The sequence below is a fragment of the Oryzias latipes genome, chromosome 4, assembly GCF_053564925.1.
Source record: "Oryzias latipes strain Hd-rR chromosome 4, Olatipes_Hd-rR_3.1".
Lineage (NCBI taxonomy): Eukaryota > Metazoa > Chordata > Actinopteri > Beloniformes > Adrianichthyidae > Oryzias > Oryzias latipes.
The window spans coordinates 9,223,869-9,243,842 of NC_136240.1; the positions used below are offsets into that span (position 1 = coordinate 9,223,869).

The 19,974-nt window shown below is 42.8% G+C and overlaps 1 protein-coding gene and 1 long non-coding RNA gene across 4 annotated transcripts; one reads left to right on the forward strand and one right to left on the reverse strand.

The window, feature by feature from the left end:
• Positions 1-145: 145 nt before the first annotated feature.
• edem3 (ER degradation enhancer, mannosidase alpha-like 3) lies at positions 146-19,973 on the reverse strand. 3 transcript variants are annotated; one of them, XM_020702232.3, is made up of 21 exons: positions 19,024-19,973; positions 18,901-18,946; positions 18,723-18,823; positions 17,840-17,879; positions 17,494-17,606; positions 17,269-17,422; positions 16,989-17,123; positions 13,002-13,107; positions 12,812-12,909; positions 9,374-9,499; positions 9,221-9,304; positions 8,985-9,068; positions 8,531-8,655; positions 6,699-6,870; positions 6,472-6,617; positions 6,246-6,390; positions 5,913-6,104; positions 5,657-5,822; positions 4,227-4,412; positions 1,936-1,950; positions 146-1,256 (listed from the first exon to the last, which is right to left on the reverse strand). In XM_020702232.3, the coding sequence occupies exons 1-21, from the start codon at positions 19,113-19,115 to the stop codon at positions 901-903; spliced, it is 2,682 nt and encodes an 893-aa protein (XP_020557891.1). In that variant the 5' UTR covers positions 19,116-19,973; the 3' UTR covers positions 146-900. The 3 variants fall into 3 exon arrangements, with proteins under 3 accessions (XP_020557891.1, XP_011472134.1, XP_004067870.2); XM_011473832.4 differs by having other exon boundaries at positions 1,903-1,950; XM_004067822.5 differs by lacking the exon at positions 1,936-1,950.
• LOC144991856 (uncharacterized) lies at positions 4,252-7,787 on the forward strand. The gene is made up of 2 exons (XR_013655514.1): positions 4,252-4,476; positions 5,569-7,787. It is a non-coding gene; the product is annotated as an uncharacterized LOC144991856 (long non-coding RNA).
• Position 19,974: the final 1 nt, after the last annotated feature.

Genomic DNA, 19,974 nt, shown 5'->3' on the forward strand with positions numbered 1-19,974 from the left:
TTTTCTAGTAACTATCTTGTTTTGTCTTCCCTCCAAAAGATTACATTTTCCCCCCTCTCGTTTCATTATTTTACATTTTTTTTCTTTAAATGTAATATAGCCTTTACGGTTTCTATAACCAAACTGTAACGATTAGAATCCACAGTTTCTCTTTTTTTTAAACTTTATTGATTCTCATTCTGTAAACTTGTTGACTTTGTTACAGGTTAGCATCATAAACAGGTCATACAGCGCCCCCCTGTGGCGGACGCAGGACGTGTCTGATCCAAAACCTGCTTGATGTGGGAACCGGAACCTGAGCAAAAAAGAACTTTATCATCTGTACATATACATAAATACATTTATTTCAATCCATCTTCTAAACAAATTCAATTTGCCCATGAAAAGGATAGTTTGTTAAACGAATCCCCAAATGAACGACCACCTGATTCTCATGTTTACATACCAACAGTCCCCAAACCATTAAAATACTAAATTTATCATCACGACGATTGTTGCATTTTAGCAAAATCAGTTGGTCAATTAATTAATCAGAGAAAGAATGTGATCCGCCAATGGAGTATAAGAATTTAGAAACGCACAGAAATGATCAGAATGTAAGCTATCGTCATAAGTTTGGTATGAGTGAGAAGAAAACAGGAAGTGTACGAGAAGGCCCGTTAACGCAGCGGGTCTTTTATCCATCCTCGCCACTCCAAGAACAGATTTAGGTCCCGGGGATCCAGGTACGCTGGCTTCTTCTGTCCCCCTGACAGAGAACAGAGGGAAGAAACCGTCATGGTGGCTTCATGTCAGCAATGCCACGCTCATCAAATGCAGAATGGAATTTTGGGAAAACACATCTCTCCCAAGCCTGTCCTCCCAGCAGGGTAAAACCAACATCCCAGGGCACAATGGCTGTCAGAGCTCGTCCTTTTCCATCTGCTTGAACGCCTCCAAGTCTTCCTGCCAATCAGCCAGCAGTTCATCCACCGACTGCCTGCTCGAGTCCGGCCCACCTTCGGGCTGGTTGGAATCCCTGTCGTCTTCGGGCTGAGCCGTGTCAGCTGGTGGATCTACAGGACTAACTTCCTCTTGGGGCAAACTTGCTTCCTCTGCGGGACCACTGCCCACTTCCTTCTGTGCAGAAGAAACTTCCTCAGGAGCTTTTTCTTCCAGCTCCACTGAGCCTGACTGGGTCTGACCAACAGGTTCAGAGGAGGCGGGGCTTGTAGCCTCACTTTGACAGTTCTCCTCTGCATCCTGCACATCTGCACCTGAAAAGGTAAACAGGGGTGAAACTGAGCAGTAACACACCTTTCCTCCTCCTCAGTCAGCAGCCTGCACACGCTCTCTGGACCCGTGCGGGTCAGAAATAGAACAGCGTTTGTGGAAATGCTGTCAGCTGTGAGTGACGGTGAGTCATGCTTCCTGCAGCATGCAGGCTTTCACGCATTCCTGCACTAGTGAACCAGGAGTAAAGGAACGCCAGAGAGCTGCGTCACTGTGTCACAACAGCAAACACAACTGAGCACATTTGAGACTACAGGTAAAGAATTTCACCTTTAAATCTTAAACACCCACTCCGATCATTTTTTGATCCATTTCCAAAGCGTTTCCAGAGGTTTTTAATTATCATTGTGTCCTTTTTCCTCTGCTCCCGAATCCAAACAATTTGAATTAAAAACCCAATTTGAGTTTCATTTTCTTCATATATGTCGTCTATCATAGGAAAAATGCAGCAAAAACATGTGAAAAACACAATTTCCATCGGAGTGGGACTTTAAGAAATGTCACATTTAAAGCTGAAAAGCAAAGGTGTAATCACATGAATATTATGATTAGACACCAGGGTCAGGCAGAGGCAGGGAGGGGTTAAAATGGGGGGGGGGGGGGGGGGGGGGGTAAGAAGAAAATACTTACTGGCCTCCATCAGACTGCCAGGAAGAGGTTTACCTTTGAATATGGCGTCTGCACATCCAAAGGGCGGAGTTAGGGACAGAAGAAAGAGATAGAAGGAGGAACAGTTACAGGAAGACGGGACAAATGAGGAAAACAGGGACAGAATGAGGAGGACTGTGAGGGGGTCTCAGCCCCCCCACAGCAGGAAGAAGCGGTCCCTTAGAGATAAGGTGAGGGGCTCGGCCACTCAGTGAGAGCCGCTGTTCCTCCACAGAGAGCTTCTGATCCGTAACTTCATAGTGACTCCGTTTTATTCCTCTGTAGTTTCCCCTTTTGCTTAAGATGGAGCCAGAATTCTTCTCCTTTATTCATTAGGAATCTTCTCACCATCCAAAATCTTCTCACAGTCCAGTCAGCAACTCTACAGCCGCCTCTCCTGAACCCCCCCATACCTCAGCAGGTATGTTGTCAAGACACACGGTCTTTCCACTCCTGTTCCTCATTCATCCTTAATGATCTTTCTCCTCTGGTCTCCAACATGTTCCACATTCATCAGATCTTCACAGTCCTCCTCCCATCTTTCTATCACACCTAAGGAACCCGTCAACATTTCTGTCCTTGATCATTCCAACCTGCAGCACATCCTTCCATCTCACCTGTAGACGTTCTCCAGACACCACAACGCTGATCTCTCTCAGATTACAACATCTGCAGGGGATCTAATCAGCCTGTGCTCTTCTCCCTCTACTTTTATTTTACGTACACATCGGACATGTGATGCGCGTTCAAAGCAGGTTCTTGAACGTGCTATTAGCATACGTGTTCCCACTGGACTGTTGATACCTGACTGGAGCGTGTGTTCTCCTAGCTGGAAGAGGCTTGGTGTGAAACGTCAGAGCGCTGGGAATCTGGGGAATCTCGCTCCAGGTTTTTCCTTTCACATTTCTATTCCAATGCATCAAAGACTTGGTGCCATAACTCCAGCTGGACCGAAACCTTAAATACTCATTTCTCCTTCATCATCAATTTTCAAACGTTTGGTACGTCTGTGTCGTGGAAGGCATGCCATCCATACGTCACTACCAAATCCGGGTGTCTGATTGGTTAACGTTTGACCTGGCCTAACTTTTAACGGGCATTCAATGTTTTGTAAGTGGAGCCCGAAAACTGACTTAAAAACTTGCGTAGCGACGCATAAACATGAGAGTTTTAGACGCAGGAGCCTGAAACGTGCGTGTGCGCACATTTGCATAGACTTTTCATTGGAAGCGGTTGTCTGAACAGGCGTTTCCGAGCCTGGTGTGAACGCAGCTTTATATATATATGTCTCCCTCTTCTATCTTTTCTGGAAGATTGTCTTCTCCACCGAGACATTTCTATTGTTTTAGCAACGTCCAGCACCATCTGTCCTTCTCCATTCCTGACGTGATCACCAAACTTCTCCATCACCTCTGTTTCCTTCACCCACGTTTGTTCAAATCTCCTCCAATCACCACTGTCTGCCCTCTAAAGATACCATGGATTTCATCATGGATCTCCTCATGGATCTCCTCATCCATCTCCTTCCAGAATTTCTCCTTTTCCTCCTCCAGCTCACATCCTACCTGGGGGGCATAACCCCTGACAGCATTAACCATCACACCTTCCAGCTTCAGACTCATCCTCCTTTCTTCGGCCCCAGAAGATTCCTATCAAACTTTAGGATCTCTCTTCTTTGGTTCAATCAAACATCTTGAAGTTGGTTCCAATCCATCAGCTTTGCTCTCTTTCCATTAACTCTCTTGTTTTCCTGTTCGGCTCTTCACTCCTGACATTTCTTTTGTCTGTCATTTCTACTTCCTCCACCAACAGAAGTCCAGTTTCCATCTGGTAGGTCAGCAGCACCTCTGTTGGTGATTCATAACTGATTTGGTTTGATCTTATGTTTCCTGACACAAATCCTCTGCGTTTTTCTGTTCTTGGGACCAGCATATGACAGCGCTGTATTGCGCCCCCTTGTGGCTGCAAAGTTTGATCGTTTCTCATCTTTGCTCCTGTGCAGGATCATGCGTTGGACCAAAGAAGATTCACTAAAGATAGATTTTTGTGTGAATTATTGTTGTAAAAAAAGTAACTTTTTTAATACATTTTTCATGTTTATTTGATCGCTTAAATGTGTCTAATTTCATGTTTTATCTGTGTTGAGAATTTTGCAGTTATTCCTGTGAAACACACTTAGAAAATTCCTTTTGTTTGATATTTACACTATAAATTAAATCTTTTTTTAATGTAATCAGATTTTGAATTCATCCGTTTTTTTTCTGTTAGTCGTCTGAACTTGGAAGAGGTCAGAAGCTTAACCGTACCTCTGTCCCTGGCTTTATCGCTCAGCAGCACCTCCACCTGCCTGTACTCCTTCAGCGCCTCCAGAAGGATGTTCCCCTCCTTGTGGAACAGAAACAGCAGCGGCATGGTGATGTCATCCGTGCTGCGGCCGTCTCCGGCCATCTGAAAGAGGGGCGCCGTGTCGCTGCTGCTGCCCTCGTTGTCATCTGAGAGGACAGAAACGGACCGAGGAGGATTTCACATCAGACACTAAATCTGGAAGCATCAGCTGTTAGTTAGCGCTACAGTCTTCTGTTTTACTATTTGTTTTTCTGCATTTTTCTGCGAGTTCTCCACCAAGGTTATAATAGTTTCGGATTTTTTATTAGTTTTAGTTTTTATTTCGTTTTGAATTTTTCTTTTTAAATTTATTTAGTTTTAATTAGTTCTTAGAGGCAGCTTTACTAGTTTTTATTAGTTTTTATTTTTTGAAATTGCTTCGTTTTAGTTTAGTTTTTATTAGTTTTAGTGTTAGTTTTAGTTTTTTCTTTTTTTTTTTGGTAAATTAGGATATTTGTCAGGTGCATGATTCAAAATCACCAGAATAAGTATTGTATGATAAAAACTCAATCAAAGATACATTTTGAAACACTTATTATTCAGAGGACACAAGGACAACCATCCTTAAATTAAAATACAACAGCCGATAACAGCATTACGTTACCTGTTCTCGCTTCTTTTTCGGGGGAGGGCGGGTGACAGGCTAGCTTGTCTAGGTCCTGTTGATTTGCATTTTTGCGTGCGCTTTTTCAATGTACTTTTAGATTCGTAGGGTTTTTCCCTTTGAGGAGCGTTCCACAAATTTTGTCTCCTGCTCCGACTACAAGGCACTTAGTTTTGTTTTCGACGCTGTTATATTCAAAAAAGTCCCAAATAGGACTCTCCCGCTTTCTCCCAACTTTTAATGCAGCCATCACGCTCATGTAAATGTCTATGAACCCGCTAACCGGCAGTGTCCGACAGACATCATGTGACGTCACAGACAACGTGATGCCGTAGGGGTCAGATACACAGTAAAACTAGCAGCGTGAAGTAAATAGATTTTATTTCAACCCAAAAGACTTAGGTATTAACAAAGACAAAAACTAAGTATTTTTTGGGGTTAATATTATTTAGGTTCAGTTCGTTTTATTCACACAACAAAGAGTTTTACTTAGTTTTCGTTTTTTAAAAACTCTCGTTTTTATTTTTATTTCAGTTAACGAAAATGTTTTTTCAGTTCTAGTTTTAGTTTTTTCGTTCGTTTTCGTTAACTATAATAACCTTGTTCTCCACCAATCTGTCAGAAATAACACATAACCATTTATAATAACTCCTCCATAGTTAGCCGTTGGATCGGCAGCAGCCCGCGTGTTTGAGGCGATGATCTGGTCACACATCAGTCACCACGCATGGTTTCTATAGCACTGACCGATGACGATGCCTCCGATGGCTCCGGCCTTCTGGATGTGCCGGGCCTTCTCTGCGAACATGCACTGGCCCCTCTGCAGCAGAGCGATGTGGCCCCGGACGTACTCGGCGTTTGTGATCTCAGAGCAGCCGCTGTAAGGTTCAGCCACAGTGATGAAGCCGCGAACCTGCAGGTCGGAGGAGGAGCAGCAGTTAGAGCTCTCTGGACCCACACAGTCTCATTCAAACCCTTTCTGGGGCACCAAAAGCGGACCCACCCCGGTGGAGCTTTTGGACAGGTCTGTGCCAAACTGTGCCGGGCCTGCAGTGAGAACCACCCTGCCGAAGAACGGGTGCGAGATTATCTGAATGGCTCTAGGAGGAAGCTGCTCTTTTTGCTGCTGGCTGGACAGCTCCATCATCTCCTGCATGAAACGTACACCATCCTCTGCTGCCACCGAGCTCACCGCCTGCCAGCAGGAGAAGAGGAGAAAGTGCCTTAAAACTGAGGAGGACCACAACCCAAGAGAACACCTTAGGTACATCGGAAAGCATTTCCAAAGCACAAAACCCTTAAGCATGACAGGAACCGGACAATCAGCAGGTTCTACCTGTGAAGCATGCTGGACCAGCTGCACTCTGCCATCCTTCAGGTGGATCAGGCTGACCCCCATCCTCCTCAGCAGCTCCAGATGTTCGGGGTTGTTTGCCATGAAGTCCTGAGCTCTGAGAGGAGGATGGCCCATCCCCGGCTCCCTGCAAAGATAAATGATACGCAAACTTTACGACCTAGTTTGACCTCAGACTGCACAAGAGGAAGAAGGGCTGCCCACATACCGATGAGGGGCGGGGCGAGGGCAACTCTTGTCGATGACACTACGGATCGGTTCTCTTAGGTTACGAGGGAAGGCGGGGTCAGGAAACAGGAGACGCGTGTTTGGACACGTCCAATCAAAGTTGGAGTCATCGAGCTCCTCCTCCGACTGTAGCAGAAGGACAGGGTTCATCGGAGCCTGAAGTACACTTGCGAACACTTCTCTACAAAAACAGACTTCAGCGGTTACCGTTCTGTTGGAGGGGACGACGGAGGACAGAGGCGCCGTGGACAGAGACAGAGGCAGGAGGTGGGCCTCCGTCGTGAAGATGTAATCTTCCACATCAAAGGGGAGATCCTGGGGCTCAGCAAACAGCAGGAAGAGATATTTGAACATCTCAGCAAGGAAGAAGGAGTCCATCCTGGGAAACGGAGACGGGAAACGGGATGAAATCCGTGTCATCCTAAGAATGAGGAGAACTGTCTAAGGGTCAACATGTGTAAGTTCAGCTCCTCCATCACTAAAGCTCAGTCCCATTATAAGACTGCAATACAGAGTGGCTCTTCTGGGGAAGAGGGTGGGATCGTTCATTCAATAATAAAGGCATATAAAGACAGCAATACCAAATTGATTAGTACACTCCATAAATCTTTAACAGAGTTTGACAAAAACACAACTTTAAAAGTAAAAGGTAACTGGTAAAAAGAATTCAACATAAAGATAGCAGAGCAGGATTGGTTAGACATCTGGAGACACCACCACTGGATCCTGAACATGGAGAGAAGAGAGTTCGCCTGGAAGAACCTTAAAAGATTTTTTACACCTAAACTGAAGAACAAACAGTTAAAAACAAATCAGAGCTGTTGGCGTAAATGTGGAGAAGTAAATGTATGTGGAAATGTATTTTGGAAATGTCTGAATGTAACAGGATTTTGGAAGATGGTGGGTGAAATAACATGCAAAGTGCTGGGATGTACAATTCCTTTGGTACCAGAACTGTTTTATTTCTACATGTTCTCTGGAAACTCAATCCACCAAAGTGACAAATACTTATTTAAAGTTATGCCACTAGCCGCTAAAAAAACACTAACAAGGAACTGGGGCACTACGTCAATCCCATCAAAGGAGTAATTGGCCATAAACAATTATAGACATCTATTCAACAGAAACAATAACATACAGGCTGAGACTACGAGAGGCACAATTAAAGTGGAAAAAATTGACACAGCTATCAACAAATAGACTCAAGATGCATCTAGAATTGACCTCTGTTTTGATTGTGGTTTGTTTTCATGTAACAAAAACTAATAAAAATAAAGTTATTAAAAAAAAAAAAAACTCAGTCCCACACTGTTGACGGAAAAAAAAATGTTTTTTTAAAGAATTTTACAACATTGATGCAAAACTATCAGCCCAGAAATCCCCAACAGTTTCCTCTGGACCAGTTCTGTCCAAAGTCATGTGAGGAATTCCTTCTAAGGTTTTACATCAACTGTATGTGAAAACTAGACTGAGTGACCCCACCCCCCCTGGCATTCCAAACAGGAAGTAGCTCCAAGAAGCCAAAATCCCATTGACTTCTATAGAGACATAAACAGCTGCTCCTCATTCTATTGGTCAGAATAAACATTCTGGTTCTGATACGTTTTTTTAACATCTTCTTGATGATCCTCATTATTTTCATGGTATTTTCAACGTAGTTCAAGTTATTCAAGTTATAAACCGAGCAATCAGACGCCTCGATAAAAGTAGGCCGAGCCTGCTGGCCCCACGTCCAACGTTCAAAATGTTTGAGAAATTTTGTGTAGCCCACTTTCAAATGGTGGGGGTGCGGCTTTTTCAACAAGCTCACTCCTCATTGGCGAGTGGTTGCCATAGAAACGTTGACTCAGACTGCCAACTGACAACGTCTGGTTCCAACATGGCAGTGTCCATATCATACAAAATGGCAACGGAATTGGGCTGGAGTCGTAAACCCCTTTCTATGGATGACATCACACTCCCTCGGTCCAGTTCTCAGATACAGTTAACGGGTTTTAAACATCTGTTGTCATGACAGAAAGCAATCCTCATAGACTGACCGGTCCTCGTGGCTCCCAGTGCGAACATCCTTCATGGCAGCAAAGCCACAGGGGACGCGGGCGAAGCGGTTCAGGTTGTCCAGGATGGTGCGGCCCGCCTCCAGGTAGTACGGGTCTCCGGTGGCCTGAAGAATGAAACGGTAGAGGTCACGTGAACTAAGGAAGGCACTGCAGTGCAGCTTGGACTGACCAAAAGAGAAAAAACTTAAGGAGGAAATTCTGTATAAAGTTTTGAATATTCTAATGATTGAATTTGAACCGGTTTTAACATCAAGCAGCTGAAAGGGCTTTAACCACCGAAAAAGCTGCATCACTATAAAGAAGTGATATAAAAGCAGAACATAGTTACTGTTTTTTAGACCGCTGCAACAACCACCCAGCCCCGGATAAGCAGGGGAAAATGGATGGATGGATGGATGGATGGATGCATACTAACCAAGTGACGATAAATTACCTTAAAAAGGAAGTATGTGCTCTCTGCAAACTCAGGCCTTAGGGGGTGCTGGGCCCAGTGAACCCTGAAGTCAGTGGTGAAGGCCTGAGGACAAATGGAGGGAGGAAACGGCTCAGTGCCGTCTGGTAAAGCCAAATGAAACACGACCCTGGGTCAGATGAAAGCTGCGTGTGGCGCTGTGACATCCAAACAAAGGAGCCCTACCGCACTGAAGAGGCTGGAGTTAAACAGATTACCTCTGGGAGGAAGTTGTGTTTTTTGGTAACTTGGTATAACATCTCATGAGTCTCAATAGCAGGTCGGATGTCTCCCTTCAACACCTGGAACAGAACGACATTTACTGAAGAGAGGACTCTGGCGAGCAGAGAGAGGAGATGGTCGGTTCTGACCTGCAGTCCGGGGAAGAAGGCCAGCAGAGAATCCATCCAGGTCCGAGCAGGAAGCAGCGGTTTGTGGATGTGGACGTCCAGCAGCAGAGGAGGCTGGCTGATGTACTTCATGATGGACGCATAGTGCTGAAAGCACAAAGGAAAACGTGGGGCTAAAAAGGATCATTTCAGAATAGATCCTCATCCCACAGGCGTCTGAGCTCACCGGTGTGTCAGCCAATCACATTGGTGGTTTACAATAATGTGGGAATTACATGGGCCCCCATCATTTCATTCAAAATTCAAAGTGAAGGCTTCAAAAAGGTTTTAACTTTGACATTTTCCCTTTGAATCAAACAACAATGACACACAATTGTGATCCTTGCAGTTTTGTATATTACGTGGAGCTCCGCCTGTTTTTTTTTAGACATTTTTCACACAGTTTTGATCTTTATCTTTGCTTTGTTTTGGTTTTATACATTTTTATTTTGTCTTTAGGCGTTTGTTATAAAACATACAAACTGTTTAATCTCAATTTTTGTGAATTTTGCATTAAAGAAAAAACTAAATTTACTCCTCCTAGTACACCTGTGGTTGTACTAAATGATGGATATCAAAAAAGAGGTTTCAGAATAAATTCTTAGAACAAATTAAAATGAAAAGCTCAAAAGGCCCTGGACTGCTAAGGGTTAATCAGTTTATACCCAGAATTCCTTAAAACGCCAAGTCTAAACAGGAAGGCCTCAACAGATACTTTTTCTTTTATAACACTACAAATTAGTTACATCGTAAAATAAATAGATAAGAAGCAAAACAAAGACACAGTAAAACACATCAATATTAAGAGTTTTTTTTTAATAAAACCAAGTCTTTCAGAGAAAAACTTCCTTGCTATTTAATTTCTAATGAATTAAAATATAAATAAATTTCCTTATGAAATACTCTGAACAGTGGTTTGGTTTTTGAAGATGTACTTTTGTGAATCTAAAACTTGTCCAGGAATACTACTACATTAAAAACTAAACCAAACAGACAGACGGCACCAAAAGAAACGTTTTTTTCTGATTTCACCAGGACAGAGAATACCAGAACACCAGAAATGAAAACCATCACAATACTGTCAAAAAACAAAGTGTCAATCGTTAACTAAAGCGATTTCTCTGTAGTTCTCTGTTTCCCAGAGTGATCACGACACACAAACCTGTTTCATGTTATCAAGGATCTAAATAAAATCATCCCATGATCCAGGTGAATACTGGATTCTGATTGGCTGCAGGGGGTCCATTAAAAGTGATAATGGAGACCTAAAAAAAAGGTAGTTCTGGTCAAATAGCCTGATTGTTCTGTATTATTGCGCTAGTAACCATAACAACAGAAACGTGGGACATAGGTGGACAGACGTTTTTCCACAACTGATCCCAATGGAAGACAGTAGAAAGGATCTCTGTCCTTCTAATGTCTCTATGATGGACATGACCGGATCTCTGTCACATTTCATCATCAACACCAATGTTGACTTAATTTGAAATAGTTTTTCTGTCTTGTTTACCTTATTGTTTGGTACAGAGTAGAGAAGTGTTTATAAACAATTATTTCTTAATTAATGAAAGAAATATTTGCTGATCTACATTTAATGATCACAGTTAATGGCGGATATTTCTACACTGATAAGTCACAGTTTTTTGGTATAGTTTGGTCAGGGGTGCGACTTATATGTGATTTTTTTTAATGAAAAGGCTCATGTCTGAAGATTCCCTGAAAAATAGGCTCATATGTTTATTATTTTCCACTTACAACCGCTAGAGGGCACTGTAGGTGTGTGTATCAGTATTAGCAGCTACAGCAAAGCAGAAGAAGTACAGCTCAGTCTGATCAGCAGTTGGAATCATTGGCTGTGTCTGAATTCCCACCCTAACCTCTAACTACTAAAAAAATGATATAGCCCGTTGTAGGTACCGTGAACGTTCGGCCTGGAACTTCTGTTCGGGGTCCTGGGACTGATGCTGACGTCACATTATGTGATTGGCTGTCCGTTGGTCCGATGACGTGTCAGATAGTGATTGGTCTGGACAAATTACGATACTACCACAGAAGAAGATATTATAAAGTGTGTTGTTAACACACGGAGCACCAACATGGAGCGAGATTGTCTTGTAAACGTACCTTTATTATGATTATTATTGAATGCATGTTCGCTTGTAGTTTTTTAAATCTGTGCGCCCAGTGCTTTATTATTGGCCAAACGGATCTAGAATTTATCCACATTTAGCCGTGCTGACAACATTTTCAGCCACGGCTGAACTTGAACTGGAATAACAAGCAGATTCTGGCCACATCTCTTTATAAAAATTACAAAGAATATTGTCAGACACAATTTAAGAGGGAAAATAACTTTAGGTTAAAAAGGGAACGTGAAGTGAAAATTCATAGATCCAGAGCAGATCTCGACGCTACGTAGTTTGTCCAAGTGGGGTTACCGTAGTGTGACGTTACCTTCAGTTGAAATGACCCCCAACAGAAGTTCCAGGGCGAACGGTTCTGGTACCTACAGGGGCACTACTTAGTGCCCTGAAAGCAAGTCGGGCACCATGCTCACTGCTTTTTTTTGTTATTTATTTGTTTATTTTTTAACAGCAAACAGGACGTCATCAATGTTCCCTAGGTGAAAATCTAATTGATGAGTGTTTTGCATCGAATATTTATCCACTATCTTCTGAAGATAAAAACGTTGATGGTTTATTTAAAAAAAGAAATACATTTAAATAATTTTTTTGGCAAAAAGTGCTCTGACAATGCATTGTGGTCTATATTCGCCGATCTAGTGAGCATCAATGCGCACTGGAAATTTCCAGGGCACTGGATTTTGGAATAGTTGATTCGAAAAGGCCTACAAAATGGAGAACGCTCTATATGGTGCACTACAAATGTAGTGAATAGTGAAGGAATTTGGACACCAAAGTATTATATTTTTCTAACTTTTTGGGGACAATAACAAAAAGATTCTCTGTTGTTCCTGTTTATATTTCTTACCACTGACTAATGCGGGACAGCATCTCGTCAAACCTTCCCTCTGACACGATGCTTTGGATGACTGAACATGATATCTAGCATAGAAACCACTTTCCTCCGCTGGTGAGGCCTCATGCACCAGCTGCAGCAGAGCGACTGGGAGGATCTGTAGCTGTTACCATGACAACACTTCACACCATGACTCAAATAGTCCGTTTCTGGTTGAAAATTAAATAAACGTAAAATAATAAGATTAAAGTACTAATAACTGATTTCATATCTGTAAATGACCATAGTATAAGTAGGATAATGCCCGACGAGGTGTCCTTTATCAGAAATGAACACTTGATCGGGCATCATACCTTACATGTTCCATTTCCCACTGGAAGCTGAAGTTTTTCTATTTCCCAGCATTCATCTGTGTGTGTGTGTGTGTGTGTGTGTCCTCACAATGTTGAAGCGCTGCAGAAACAGGTCATCTCCCAGGAGGACGTAGGCCTTCAGCAGGTATTCGTAGTACGAGTCGATTCCCGCTCCCACTCCGCTGTCTGAAACCAAAGCAGACACTGGTGTCATGGAGCGGCAGCGTAAAGCACCATGATGTCCCTATGCGCGACTCGGCCTTCACAGATCCCCTCACCTCTTCTGACCCACTCTCCTGAGTGGATGTTTATGGTGGTTCCCACCAGGTTGCTGTTTCTCTGCCTCTTCTCCCAAAGGAAGTCCATGGCTCTCCTGGCGTGATTCTACGCAGATTTGAGCAAAGATCAGCCGATCAGACGCGTTTGCTGAAAACATACCTTCCAATATCCTGCTGTCATTTCCTAGTTACTATAGGACATTAATGCAAAACTACCTGCTGGTAGTTTTAAATAATATTTTTTAAAAAAGAGTAAAAGTTTACAAACATTTCCACATTTTTTGAAGCAACATTTTGCATATAAATGTAAAAAAACAGAAGTTGTTCCATCAATACATCTTTTTCCTGATGGATGACCGTTCAGCACAGATCATCCTTCGGCCTCGTCTATGCCTTCAGAGTGGCAGGAAATGGGAGCACCCGAGTTAAACTGTGCTGGGAGGCTGCCATGTTGGCCTCCTAGCACACTGAAAGCCACGATAGTGAAACACTATCGTGGCTTTCAGGTTACAAATGTGAGGCAGTCGACCTCTGTGTGTTGCTTTCAGAGGAAGGTAGAGTCGAGTCTCCACCCACCGGGAAGAAGCTTGTGAGCAAAAGAAGCGCTCCTCTCTTCAACTCACCTGACTAATAAGAAGTGCATACACCTGAGGAGCACTGCTGATAAACCAGCGGTATGAGCTCTGACGTTTGTGTTAAGTAGCATTTAAGTTGATTTATCTTGATGACATTTGGTCCCAATGATGAACCTCTTAATGTTCTTTTCTCTTCTAAAGTTGATCATCTTAACCCACAAATGGAGGATCATTTGGCATAAATGAGATGTGATTGGGTCGATCCAAGTGCATCTGACTAAAACCTTTCTAGTCAAGCACCAGCTTAAGAAGAAGAAGACCCATCGACAGATCAAGGCTTCGGTCTGTCTGAAGATGAATGTATGTTTAGCCAAGGTTTCATTAAAATATGATGGGAAAAAGGCTGCATGATATGAGCAAAACTCGCGATTTGCAACATTAGTGATCAATTTTGCGATGACGATATAACTTTCAATAAATTATCAAAAAGCAAAACAACCAAAAAACATTTACATTTCACTGCAACAGTTTAATTTAAATAAGAGTCACCATAAATTAGATTACACTCCAAATGACCCTAGTCTAAATAGAAGGCTAGCATCTAACATAAAATGGCTCCATGCGACTGGTCAAATGCATAAATGGATTTATTTGAGTCATTAAACACTTAAAGCTGCCATAAGATTGTTTTAGCACATTTAAGGTTGCCATTTATTGCATTTTTCACCAACTTTTGAGATCTGTGTATTGCACAGCTTGATATCGTGATAACAATAAATTTGCGATTTATTGTGCGGGCCTAATAGGAAAGCTAACACCGCTCCAACAGTCCCGCCCACAACTTAGAAGTGAACAAATGAACTCCTGCTGCTCTGCAGAAACACTGTTCTAGAAAACAACAAAGATTTTTGATTTTGGCTAAAAACGGCATCATCATAACTAAAAGATCCCTGGAAACACACACATGATCGCAGTGGGACTTTGATTTATGCAGACGACATGGTTTTCTTTGTTCATGGTCGCACAAAAGACATACTGATGGCTAAACTCACTAAAATAATGTTTTGTGTTACAACTTGGTTGCAGGAGTGCTGTCTGCAGTTAAACGTCTCCAAAAGTGCAGGCATGCATTTCACTAAAATAAATAAAACATCACCTGATCCTGACGTGCATGTTAAAGGAGAGCAACTATAAACTGTCGGCCAAAATAAATACCCTGGGCTAATAACAGATTCAAAGTTTTTTTAAGCCCATTTGACTAATAGTGCTAAAAAAATAAAACAAGTTTTGTGCAATTCAAAAAGAAATGTCACCTGAAGCTGCCAAAATGTGTTTGCATTCCATGATTTTCAGTCATTTCAATTGATATGTATCCAGTCAGTCCCAGGCGGCTCAGTTCAAAAAACTGAAAATCTTTTACAAACATGCAGTTATAATTATGGGTTATAGTGACTTATAACATCACTGAGTCATTTAAAAAAGATATCGTATTTTAAACAGGGACAATTTTCAGTTCTTTGAAAGCTTAAAATGAATTTACAAAGTACTGCATGCTCCGGCTCCAGGTCCTTTCACCGCCGGAGGACCTGAGCCTTGATTGTGTTCCTCCAGGCTCCGTCAGGGTGACGGTCACTTCCTCTGCACGGATGAGCCTTTTTAATGCTGCGATGTCATATTTTATCTATTTACAGTTTGGACACGCCTTCTCATTCCAATGAATGAAAAGGTGTGTCCAAACTTTTGGTCTGTACTGTATAAAGCAAGTGTTTCTATATGTATTTTGTATTATAACTGATACAAAAATACATATAGTGAGTGGGCCGGGTCTCAGGAGGTTAACTGTGCTTTTTTTTTACATCATAGCCAGGGGAGAACGGTGCAGATGAAAAGTAACCTTCTGCTAACTTAGGCATAATCAATCATTTTAAAATTACTGTCCCTTCTTAAATAAACTAGAGGAAATAGTCAATAAAATCCCTGCATACGGGTGTCCATGTTTACTGTATTCTTATTTAGTAACATAAAAAAAACCCTGATAATTCTAAGGGAATGATCTCTGTGTAAAACTGGACCACAGCTTATCAATTCTGAAATGACGTTTGCTCTTATAATCAGATGACAGAATGAGGAAAACAGAGAAGCATCAGCGTGAAACACTTTCTGAATGCCTTTTTCCTGCTTTAGTTATGATCAAAGCAGAAACAATGATGAAAAAAAATACTGAGCTCCATCATCCTCAAGGGTGCATGGAGACGGTTTTTACGTCTCACTGAAATGAGGTCGGTTTCATAAACCTACATGAAACCTGATCCAGAAGAAACCAGAGTCGTCGGTTTGTGGGGTGCGGTCATCAGTGCCGGCTCTACAAATATTTGCAATAACATCCTAAAGCGGTGAGATCCATCCTGTCCTGCAGCACGTCAGCAAAAAAGACACTAAACTGTTCCAGTAAAGCTCCGAATACTCGTGAAAAAGCTTCAGAATCACTTTAAATGTGAGAGAAATGCAGCGTTCTAGTAACGGAGCGGTCCGACATGTCAGGAATGAACGTTGAGACACTGCCATGCTGCAGCGCTCAGGTCTGCTCCCTGCTTTAGGAAGGTCAGGAAACAACCAGTGACTGTATAACAAATAACTGGACGAATCACGTGTGACGTCCTCCACAGAGAAGGCCTCCCTTCCTGTTCCAACCAAATGAAGTCAATTCAGTCCCCATTTTTCCGTGATACCTCCTTTGCCATGTTGGAACCAGACGTCCTCAGTAAGCCGTGATTGGCCCGTCTACCTTTCTAGGGCAACCACTCTCTCCAATTAGGACTGAGCACGTTAGGATGCCACACCCCTTCCACTGAAAGCACCCTCAGGATAATCTGTCAAACGCTTCGAACGTTCGACGCCAGGCCGTCTACTTTTATTGAAGCACCTGATTGGTCACTTTACAACTTGAATAACTTGAGCTACAGCACAAATATCGTGAAAAAAATGTGGATTATCAAGATGTTAACAAAAGGTATCAGATCCAGTATGTTTATTCTGGCGACCAAAAATGACAGAGAAACAACGGTTTATTTCTTTATAGAAGTCTATGAGATTTTGGCTTCTCTGGACCAGCAGGTACTTCCTGTTTAGAACGCCGGGGGGTTCTTATTTTACCACCTATGGAAACGACCATGGTAACCATAGTAACAGATGTTGGAGGATAAAAACAATGTTACAGAAATAGCAGGAAATGCTCCTTTACTTATTTACAAAAACGTAAAGTGCAATCATAAATCGTAAAGCACAATCAAAACAGATAACAGTTTCATTTCCTGTTTGTACATTTTACATTAACTTCCACGAGTGGATATTAAAAGGGTCAAAGTTTCTTCAGTGAAGGTCTGGATGGTTAAACACATCGATTGGTGGTTACCTCAAATATGGAGTCCCCGGTGAAGCGACTTAAAGCAGCGAACTCCAGGATGATGGTCCCGGCACACGCCGTGCAGGTGTCCGTCTCTGTGCCCGTCCGCGTCTCAGGACCCCTCACGCCGTGTCTTAGGTTAACCTTTCCAATCCAGAGGGAGGACACTTGGTCTCATTAAACTTATCACCATGTTCACACAAAATACTCACTAAAGCTTCTGTGGGAGTGGCCAGGAAAAGAGCGTTTTAACCCGTTCTTATGACAATAACATGATGGATGGTCTCACCCTGGGATAAGGCAGGCCACTGCTGGTGTTAAACGCCGGCAGGAGTCTGAGGCCCAGGTCTTTGGCCATATGCAGGAGCTCATCCTGGTACCACTGCATGTGCTGGCCTCCTTCCTTCAGCATCACAGCCATGGAGTGACCTCCCAGCAATCCTCTGAACAACAAACCAGCATTTTTTTACGGAGATCAGAAGATCCCTGCCTCCTCAGCTGAGATCCCACTCACCCAAGGACGCGAATGTTGGTTTCAAAGACAGAAACGACGATGTCATTGTCCAGCCGCACGTCTGACAGGACTCTTCTGACCGCCGCCTCAAACTCGGTCGTCTTATTCAGGAGCTGAAGGAGAAAAAAGGAGGACGCTCCATCAAGCTGACTTGTACTGATATCAAGGAAAGCGTGTTTTCAAACGTTCCAACTCCACAAAGTCAAAGTCAACTTTATTGTCGATTCTTTACATGTGCATCACATGAAGCCAAATAACACTTTTTCCTTAAAACGTCTTTTTTTGCATCATTGAAACACATGTAGGCTTCATGCTCCGATTTTAGTAAACAATGTAAACTACTTACAACCAAAGTATCCAAGGTGTCTATGAGGGTCAGAGAAAACCTGGCAGGAAGAGACAAAAATGAGGAAAAAGCTTTTGGATCAAACCAATCCTGATCAACGTAAACAAACAGTTTCAATGCCATGCAGAAATGAAAGTTCCAGAACAGTCTGTGGGGTCATTCATGTGTTTGGCTCATTCTTCATCATTATAGTAAAATAGTCTCTCCGACTTTCTAAGAATAAAAGCAAATTATTTTAAAGGATAAATGTTGCATTATTTAAAAAAAAAAAAAGTCTCCAACAGGATTGGTTTGTGATTTGAAGGAATTGCATGGTCGATTTGGAACAATTGTTCACAGAAGCTGACAAGTTATTTGTCTTCATAGACTTTTATTTTGAAAATGTTTTCACTCACTCTCCAAGTCTTTATCCCTTCACTACCCCGTTTGGATGCATAATGATGCCTCTTTTATAGCTGATCTTGCACCAAATACCTTGAATTTGTCATATCTGTCAAGTCGGCATTGAAACGCCGAGAGCCAACGACACACCGACAAACTCTGAATTGGTCATGTGACCAATGATGCCGTTTGGCTGCTGTTCTTAACAGTTTGGAAACAGTTATGTCACTCGGTTTGTTTTTACATTTTAGGAGTTGCATTTTTAATTACAGTTAAAGAGTATTTCATTCCATTTTTTTCTCAAACCTTTTTTTCTGTGTGTGTATGTGTGTGGGTGGGTTTTAGGATATTGAAGTAAATTACTTCTGAATAATTGTTTAAAAAAGGGAAGAAGATTACTTCTACATGAAAATTGTATCTGTGAGAAATGAGGAGGTCTTGCAAGACAACATTATCAATTCTTCCTACAAAAACATGAAGGAGGAATGAAGGACTAACTTACTTGCCAAGAGCATCATCGACGTCTCCTCGGCTGGGTTCACGTCCACGAACTCGACCTCTGCAGGTGAGGGGCATCAACTCGTCAGCCGGGTACGCGTGGTCCTGACACACAGGTGACACTTAACCTGTCAAAGGACGTTTTCTCAACCGTATGAAGCCTTCAACCAGACCAAACTTACCATGTAGTTCTGATAGGCGTGGTCGAACATCTCCACCACTTGGTTCCTTGGATGACAGCAAAGATACGGATCAGCAGCTGAAACCTCCTCTAGTGAGGAAAAGCCTTTGCTCTTTCAACTCACCTCAACCTCTGCTTCTCCTCTGGAGTCATGGCCTGTCCGAGGCCACATGAAGCCCCCATGACCGCCAGGAGTAGCAACAAATCTGGTGCCATGGTGTTGTGGACGACCGCAAACTCAACAACTGCAGTTCGATTCCCGGCTGGTCACTGGTTAAATGTGGACACAACAGCTGCCATGCGGTGGCGGGAGACACGTTCCCGCCGTTCAGCTCCACCTCAGGCAGAAACCGTCAAACGGAATGTTGTTGATTCAAGTATCCAAACATGTCCGAGTTTATGAGCAACGTGAAAACAGCGCGAACGGGTCCGCGTCCCGCATGCGGATCCAATGTCGCTCCAGTTTCCGAGCCGTGGAGCTGCTGACGTCCGTCTTCATGAAGTTCATGTCACGATCCCGGGCCGCCCCATCAAACAAACAAACAAACCGCGACGTCTCCTTCCAGCTGCGGTCTGGACCTTAGTCAGCGCCGAACCACCTTTCTGAGTTTAATTTATTCTGAGTCTTTATTATTTCGACGCACGCGAACGGAACCTCTCATTTTGACAGCGAGAACCAGAAACAACTCAAAAAGCAAGTCAAAGCAGAACCCAAAGAAGACCGAAGCCAGCCTGGAGGCTGTTGTTCGCCCGAGCGCCTGCTTTCATTTTCAGCTTTTCTAAAAATTGGTTAATAATTTCCTTCTTGGCTGATATCTTCCGTCATCGATATGCGGTCCCACCAAATGGAGCAGTCACACTGTGGTAGGGATTTAATTAGCCGTTAGTGCTAATAACCCAAGCGACCTAAAAAAAACAGACGTGTATCAAAAATACAAACTTTAAAAAACGTTTTCATTTCTGAAGAACGAACTTAAGCGGACTATCTTTTATGTCCAGGCTGCTTTTAATTGAAAAACACTACTCTATAATCACCGCTTCGCCCGGAAGCTAGCTTGCTTACCGACCGGATGTG

Bases quoted from the DNA above. Each gene is read 5' to 3' on its own strand.
- edem3 (XM_011473832.4), bottom strand. From the start codon at position 19,115: ATGGCACCAGATTTGTTGCTACTCCTGGCGGTCATGGGGGCTTCATGT. The intron at 17,607-17,839 runs GTAAGTAGTTTA...TTTCTCCTTCAG, and splicing joins ACACCTTGGATACTTTGGTT to CTCCTGAATAAGACGACCGA. The intron at 6,391-6,471 runs GTATGTGGGCAG...TTATCTTTGCAG, and splicing joins CCTCGCCCCGCCCCTCATCG to GGAGCCGGGGATGGGCCATC.